Source organism: Charadrius vociferus, unplaced genomic scaffold (assembly GCF_000708025.1).
Source record: "Charadrius vociferus isolate BGI_N301 unplaced genomic scaffold, ASM70802v2 scaffold564, whole genome shotgun sequence".
In the NCBI taxonomy this organism is placed as follows: domain Eukaryota; kingdom Metazoa; phylum Chordata; class Aves; order Charadriiformes; family Charadriidae; genus Charadrius; species Charadrius vociferus.
In genome coordinates, this window is record NW_009647940.1 from 405,712 (window position 1) to 413,993 (window position 8,282).

The 8,282-nt window shown below is 41.5% G+C and overlaps 2 protein-coding genes across 3 annotated transcripts in view; one reads left to right on the forward strand and one right to left on the reverse strand.

Moving 5' to 3' along the window:
- Positions 1-4,921, forward strand: part of TMPRSS12 (transmembrane (C-terminal) protease, serine 12) — an 8,945-nt gene extending 4,024 nt beyond the window's left edge. The window contains exons 3-5 of the mRNA XM_009883203.1: positions 2,445-2,719; positions 3,485-3,627; positions 4,685-4,921. Of these exons, the coding sequence (XP_009881505.1) occupies positions 2,445-2,719; positions 3,485-3,627; positions 4,685-4,921 (655 nt within the window). The remainder of the gene's footprint in view (positions 1-2,444; positions 2,720-3,484; positions 3,628-4,684) is intronic.
- A 3,225-nt stretch (positions 4,922-8,146) lies between these two features.
- The window catches only part of ATF1 (activating transcription factor 1), a 7,883-nt gene continuing 7,747 nt past the window's right edge, over positions 8,147-8,282 (reverse strand). For both annotated transcript variants that reach the window (XM_009883173.1, XM_009883172.1), the window contains one exon: positions 8,147-8,282. This exon is cut by the window's right edge and continues 358 nt beyond it. The gene's annotated coding sequence lies outside the window, so the exon portion shown is untranslated.

Here is an 8,282-nt window from a genome sequence, read left to right on the forward strand (position 1 = left end):
GGCGGCCCAGCTCCCCACGGACGCACGGAAAACTTCATCTGCACCGAAATCGGATGAATTCACAAAGTGACTGGAGCCGGCTCAGCCTCAATGTACACAGTAAATCTGTCTGCAGGAAATACGCCTGTAACCAGGTGAAATACACACCTAAGGAAACAACGAGAAGCCGGGCTTCAGCTGCAAACATCAGGAATCCCACAGCAAGTAACACTGTGGAGTTAAACACAAACAACCCAACACCCAAAATGCTGGCGGTGCCCCAAAGGCCGTGTTTTCCAGTTTGAGGGGTTTAAGGGCCTGTTGTGTTCGGCAGGGTGCGGGGAGCGGCCTCTCTGGGACGTCCTCTCGGGCTCCCGCATCGTGGGGGGACACGCCGCGGGGATAGGTGCCTGGCCGGGGTCCGTCAGTCTCCAGAACCCCACAGGGAGTACCAAGAAGTTATATCTTAAGAAGAAAATACGTCTGTGCTCAGCAAAGGAAAGGCTGCCTCGGTTTTGGGAGATGCTGTAGCGAGGGTGTGAAAACGGCCTTCATTGGGGTGGGAATTGGAACTAGAATCATAGAATGGTTTAGGTTGGAAGGGACCTTAAAGATCATCCAGTTCCAACTCCCCTGTCCTGGGCAGGGACACCTCCCCCCAGCCCAGGTTGCTCCAAGCCCCGTCCAACTTGGCCTTGGACACCTCCAGGGATGGGGCAGCCACAGCTTCTCGGGGCAACCTGCCCCAGGGGCTCACCACCCTCACACCCAACAATTTCTTCCTAATATCTCGTCTCAGTCTCCGCTCTTTCAGTGTAAAACTGTTCCCCTCATCCCACGGCTCCCCTCCCTGATCCAGAGTCCCTCCCCAGCTCTCCTGGAGCCCCTTTAGGCACTGGAAGGGGCTCTGAGCTCTCCCCTTTTTCGCCTTCTCTTCCCCAGGCTGAACCCCCCCAACTCTCCCAGCCTGTCCTCCCAGCAGAGGGGCTCCAGCCCTCCCAGCATCTCCGTGCCCTCCTCTGGCCCCGCTCCAACAGCTCCGTGTCTCTCCTGGGCTCCAGACTGAGCTCTCCTCGTGCAGAACCACTGTGCAGACCCAGCTATGCCACCCCTGTTTACTGACAGGGCCCGTACCCAGGACCAGTCGTGGCTCTGAGGACCAAAGGCTGACTGTCCCCTTTGTCACCTTTGCTGTAGTGTGTGTATGTGGTGACAGCTGCCAGCCCAGCATGGGATGCAAAGTTGCATCTTTCTAAGGCAGCATCAAGAAGCCTTGAATATGTCCTTCTGGCTTGGCCCAGACCAACCATTTTTATTTTTAATGAAGGGGCATTTGGTTTTGATCTAGGTGACATTTTTTGTTAGGTTGGGGGCTTTTTTTTTTATGGAGCTCTAATTTTTCTTATTAATACATTTTTCTAAACCAGTAAAGCTCACTGCAAAAAAGGAATGTTGCAATATTTAAATTAGAAACAGTACAATTCATTAGTTGTAACACTATTTCCATTTTACCTGTTTAACAGAACCAACAATTTGCCCTTAACTACTTTTTTTTTTTTTTAACAATGTGGTAATACCACCCCTTCGAACAGGCCTTTTCATCGCACTTACAGCCACTCTGCTGCATTTCAGCTTTGTCATCGCTCCTGTCTTTCTTTTAGCCTTTAGCATAGTTGCAAAATCTGCACAGGAGTTCATGCAGGTTCATATTGACTGTGTTGACATAACCATGACCTGAGGGAAATTGAATTGTAAAAATCTCTGAACTTCGGAATTTTATCATGTATCAGGACTTTGTTAGATCAGCTCCTCGTTTCTTTAAAGGCACTTTTACAAACATTTATTTAGAGAGGCATTATATTGCAAATAATCAAATTTAATTTTTATCGTACCCCCTGGAGAATTTTGGAGGTTAATCTGAATTTTACACCCTGCCCTTTGCACATCACAGGCCAAATTCAATTCCCACTTAATATCAGTGAAGACTTTTTTCCAACATACTTGAACAGAAATCAGGTCTGAATGACTCTGGCCCTATTTCCAAATTTACTATTAAGTTGATATTCACTATTTGTAACTTTTAGTTAATGGATTTCTCAAAGTTGGGTACAAGCATGGTCTTTATAAGCCTACCTCATTTCTGCAAAATAAATCCATGTTTTTATATTCTTCAAAAGAATATCTTCTGGGTGGCCTCTGCTGAGATGGGGTGGGAAGCAAAATCTGAGTATCAGCTTAAATCATTAATCTGAATTTGCCTTAAACCAGCATTAGGCAAACCGAGTGTGCAAAACAGACAGAATGGTAATTAGACAGATTTGTTCCAGAAAATATTCACTGCAGAATTTTCAATGTATATTCCTAAAGGTGCATAAGCCAACAGTAAAACAATCGGTTAAAACAATGCCATAAAGAAATGTTTTTACTGCAACATAATTGTAAAAAATACGTGAATTCTCTCTTAGGGACCCATATTCCTGGAGAGCTGTTTTGGGGGTGCATAACCTTTGGAAACATGGCAAACACACAGCAAAAAGAAAGATCAGAAGCATCACTGTGCACCCCAAATTCAAGAGAGAAACGTTTGAAAATGATATTGCATTGTTTGAACTTGGTTCCGCAGTCCGCTACAGTGACTACATCCAGCCCATCTGCCTACCTCCCGCAGAGCTTCCCCCTCACCACCTCGAGAACGAAACGGAATGCTTCATCAGTGGCTGGGGACGCACCGCAGAACAAGGTAAACCTTTGCTTGCGTTGCTGATCTAGTTACAAGCTACGTAACTAATGTCGGGTTCCGGTCCTTCCAGCTCACTGCGAGAGAACTGAATTTGTTCAGGTTACAGTCTCATCGCACGACGTCTTCAATCCTTCTGCAACTGAGTATCTACTCGCAGTGTTTTTTCCATTGCAAGCAGGTTAGATCTACACAAAGGCATAACTTTTCTAGCCTTTCTTCCACATGTAACGTGAAAAAAAGAAAATAAACCAGCCTGGCTTTTCAGATTCATGGTACAGCTACTCAATGTTGTCTGCTAGAAATGGCTTTTTTATTGAAAAACAACAATTCTGATGCCTGGGGGTCCCAATGTATTCTACAAATGGCCGCACTCCCTCAAATTCTCCCTTTAACCACAACGAGCACAGACTTGCTGTCAGTTGGTGGGTGCGTCCTCCTGGTGTGGAAATTTCAAGGGTGGCTGGGGATCACGCAGGTTTGTTCGATAAGTCACCGCTGACATTCTGAGCGAGACCTGTGAGCAGTATTGTTACCATCAGTGTTTCTTCAGAATAAGAATTACAAAACCTACATCAAATACGAGTCTGCAAATCCTTAAGCCACTTAAGTTTAAATCCATTAGAAGAAGGCACAATCTCTGTATTACATATATGTTCATACACGAACAGAAACATGCTAAAGAGGAAAAAAAAAGAGCACGTTAAGGATTGCTACACACAACAGCATAAAAATTTTTACCTTTCTATATGCTGTCTCCCATTAAAGGTAAAATCTCAGCTGTGTTAAGAGAAGCTCAAGTGGAAATCATTCCTTCCAGTATGTGTAACAGCTCGAGCGCATATGGAGGTCTGGTGAGCCAGAACATGATTTGTGCTGGCTCTTGGTCCGGAGGCATCGATACCTGCCAGGTAAGAACAGGGACTGTTCCCCACCAGCCACTAGGGAAACCCCCAAGCCAGCAGCTCAGGGGGACTGTGATGACCAGCAGTTGTAGAATAATTAGTTAAAATGGCACAAACACTCAGCAGAAAACATGTCCTACTGCAAAAGAAGCCTCATAAATAGAAAGAGATGTGAGATGATGATTCCAAAGAAAAAACGCATCTCAAAAACATACACAAAGAATTCAGCGATACTTGGAAAAAGACACGAGTAAGATAACCAAGTGAAAGGGTGAAGAACACAAATGTATTTATACACCACTTGCCACAAAGACGTCAGCAAATTATGTATTACACAAAGTTACTTATGGATCCACACAGGTATCACTGTACGCATGTGGTGGGTGTGAAGCACACAAACATCTCGCCTGCTTTTCTGCTTTTGAAAGACCAGCAGCGGCACTGGAAAGTGATACAGTTCAGTGACATGGCCAGATTTTTATTTCAGTGTTGAGCAATCAGCATCTCTTTCACAGAAAGGACAATTCTCAGGTCAAAAGCACTAGTATGCAAAACCCGGGGCACCAGTTGTGATATAGAGACATTTATAATTAAAAACCGTAACATATTTGTAAGTACTTTGTCTGACACTTCCTGCTTTGTGCAGCATTTTCCTTCCAGGTGATGTAGCAAAGATTCAGGGTTGTGCGTTCACTACCGTGTTCTTGGTACTTACACATTGTGTGGACGATATATTCTCATATTGACTGACGAGTGAGACATGCCTCGGAATGAAAGGGTGCATGGAGAAAAACACAGCAGACCCTCAGTTAAAGACACTGAAACTAATGTAGGCACGGTACTCGAGTCACAGTACTCGAGTCACAGTAGGATCACTCAGCATCACCCAATTTTATCTTAATTTCTCTGTGTACTACTAGCCATGTATTACTGTCATTACTGTCCAGTTAACTTAGCTGACTAAAACCAGTGAAGAAATACATGGACACATTACTGACTTAATTCTACATTGTTTCCTGGAAGGGCATATATATTACTAGTTTTTTATATTGTTTATTTCCAGGGAGACAGCGGTGGCCCTTTAGCGTGCTATCACTCTGGTACCAACAAATACTATCTCGTAGGGATTTCTAGCTTCGGACTTGGCTGTGGCCGACCAGCATTTCCTGGGATCTACGTCCGTTTGTCGCAATACAGAACGTGGATAACCTCCGAACTTCTGCTAAGCAGCAAGGCCCAGAGTCCCGTGAGCATTACACTTACTGTCTCTCTGACGGTGATGCGTATGGTACTTGCGTAGACTTTCTAAAGGGACAAACCATCGCATCATTGTCACAGAGGTTTGGTCTGCCTGTTAAAAGTTTGGAAAGAGAGCTAACTCCTGTTTCAGAATAAATCCAAGAGCCAAATGCACTTATTTTTCAGAAGTCCTGTTTGCAATTGTATTATCTTTTTTGTTTCCTGCCTTTGATATCCATGCCTTGATTACAGCCTTGACCCTAATAATGACATTGAATACTAATCGAAAATACTTTTCTCCTACCCTATTCTATGCTTCCCCAGCTATCAGAAGCTGAACAGCTACTCAGCAATACTCCCACGATTTTGTAGATGGCAGATACTCCCTCTGCCGGGGGAATACCAGCAGAGCACAAAATGGTTTTGGTTAACAGTGGCTCAGCTTATTGAAAACTAAAATGGGAAAAAAAACATGCGGAAAGACAAAAGCTATTCTCCACTAATTATTTTTAGTGATGACTAAATTTTATGCCCAGATAACTTAGCACCCTGCCTGCTGAAAGGACACATCAGATAAAAGATCTCTGGGTGCTGCTTCATAGACTAAACATTTATTCTTGGCCACTGTAGAAGATCCGATACCACACAACAGGTGCATGTTTGGTCAGAACCACTGCAGTTCTATGTTAATTAAAAATAAATAAGGAACATCAGAATTATATTTTGGCGACTTTATTTACCAAGGTCAAAATTTGCAACCATCTAATTGTTTCGACAAATATTTACAATTCATATAAAGCAGGTACTTTTGTTTGGAAATAGCCAGCAGAACAGTATTAGGTACGATATCTCCTACTCTCTGGATATAGATTTTATTCTCTTACAATCTAGATTTTGAAGTAAATCCAAAATAAGTACTTCATGATAAGTGATTACTTAAAAGAGCAAACTCATGTTACTGTTTAATATTTCAATGATGAAAAATGGGCTGCTTTTTCCAAAACACTACTTTAAGAGGATAAAAATTTACTATCCTTATGTCTGGCAGCACTACATTTGTTTCACTTGCTGAATACAGAAAGAATTGGCCACTCTTGTTTTTTTGGTGGTTTTTTTTTTTTTTCTTTACAGTCTTAACACTTGATAGCTTTTTTTTATTATTATTCCGTATTACAGAAAAGGTAAAGGAACAACAGCACACAGTGAGGATCAAAATACCGTACAGAGGAGTCACCAAGTGAGTTTCAGTACTGTAGGTCAAACCCTTCTGAACATCTGCCACGGAGCGGACACACTCTTGATGGGGGACAGAGCGAAAAGGTCGGGTTCTGTGAGGTGCTCAGCACGCTCTGAGGTGTTCACTCTTCCTGGAATTCCACTAACAGATACAGGAGGCACCAACCACCTCTCCTGGAGCAGTTCCCTACCGTAATGGCTTTCTCAACCTTTGCTTATTATTTTTGATGTGCAAAAAAAGCACTCTTTTATTGACATGATCATGAGCACAAATTTATACTCCAGTTTGGCCTAAAGGAAATGTATTGTGGATCATCTCCATAACCATCATATATTTAGAAACTTTGGAAAAAAAATATTTTTATAGCCCACTAACAATGTGATTGTGGAATGCAGTCTGTCTCATACAATATGCAAAGAGCTCTGCTTGCTAAGAAGTCCATTAATTAAAAAATGAGTAAAATGAAAAATACTGACTGACCATATGATAAGCATTACACGTCTAGGGAGTGAGTACATCTTTTAATTTCATTCTGATCGGAGCTAGCACAACACACACACGTAGCTCTAACACCTTTTTAACAGCATAGTCCATAGTGCAATTCCCGCTGACATAACTGGAAGCAGGATTCAATCCTAACTATGGAAAATAGTGTATTTATTATTCATGCAAGAAGCACTGCATACACATTTCTTTATTTCACAGAATCACAGAACCACAGAACGGCGGAGGCTGGACGGGACCTGTGAGGGTCACCTTGTCCGTGCCCTGCACCCGCGGGGCCACTTGGAGCTGCCTGCCCAGGACCGCGTCCGCACAGCTTTGGAGTGGCTCCAAGGATGGAGACTCCGCACCCAAAAGAGTCCTGATATGTCAAACATTTGATTTTCACCTGAAACAAATTCAAATCATACAAACTAGAATCTCTGATAGCAATTGGATCTAATGTGCAGATAATGTCAACTGTGGGGGACAAAAAGCCCTGATCTTTTTTTTTTTTTTCTTTTTTTCTTTTTTTTCCCAATACACTTTAGGATCCTTTTTTTTTTGCAAGTTGCCTACAGACATACAAAATTAATTCAAATATCTCCTACACCAAAGAGGATCTAATTTGACTGTGTACTATCCATAAAAATATATGCTTGAAAATCTGGTTCACAAAATATTTCATTTGTTTACTAAAATGAAATATATAAACTGTCAAAATATGTATATAAACTCAATTTCAGAATTTGTAAAGATCACAATTTAGCTACAAAATATACCAACCATCTACCTGTTTTCAATAGAATATTTTCTTACAAAGATACCATTACTTTGCAAAATATCGCCTACCTTACAAAATTAGTCCAGAAATTTTGCACTACTTTCAGCATACAAATCATATATTAGAACCTCATTAACCCTTTGGTATATATCTTCAACTGTTTCTTTTATCGTCCTCCTTCGATTTGGTTTAAATGTTCCAAAGCACAGTAGAATCTCCAGACGGAATAAGCAATGCGTGTTTAATCGTATAGATAATCAGCACACAATTTATTTTTCAATTATAGATGTTTATCATGCCCAGCAACTAAGAACACGCTATTGTGAAATCATTCTTCAGAAATTTCGGTTCACCAGCACTCCTCCTACCGCCCCGTTCTTTAAAAGAACGGGATGTGTTGAATTCTCATTAAGAAAAGTCAACCCCTTATTTCCTGCGCCTCGGCCGCTCTCGGGACTAGGCCTCTCACTGCTTTCTGCCAATCCTCTCCAAATTCGATAAACACAGCAAACATTGAAAAAAAGAAAAAAAAACCCAACTTTTTAAACTGTCAGCTGAGAAAGAGTAAACATAATTTATACCTCTAGCAAAGTATTAGCTTTTTTTATCATCTGCACCTGTAAATAACAACTTACAGGTTAAAATAAAAATATTTACATACAAATAACTGAAAGAAAAAGTAAGGATTGAAAGAGAGTAAGAAATCAAAACATATACTGGTTATAAATGTTACTAATAATGTCAACTATGGCAAGGATTCCACATCATCCACATTTTACTCATAACCAAATATTGCCTCCGTTACAAGAGGTATTTGTAGAAATTTTCAAAGAAATTCCAATCACCTGCCTCGTAAAACGTGACTGTCCTTTACTGTAGATGCAATCTTGACTTTAAAAGTTTCCAGTTGTGCCAGCA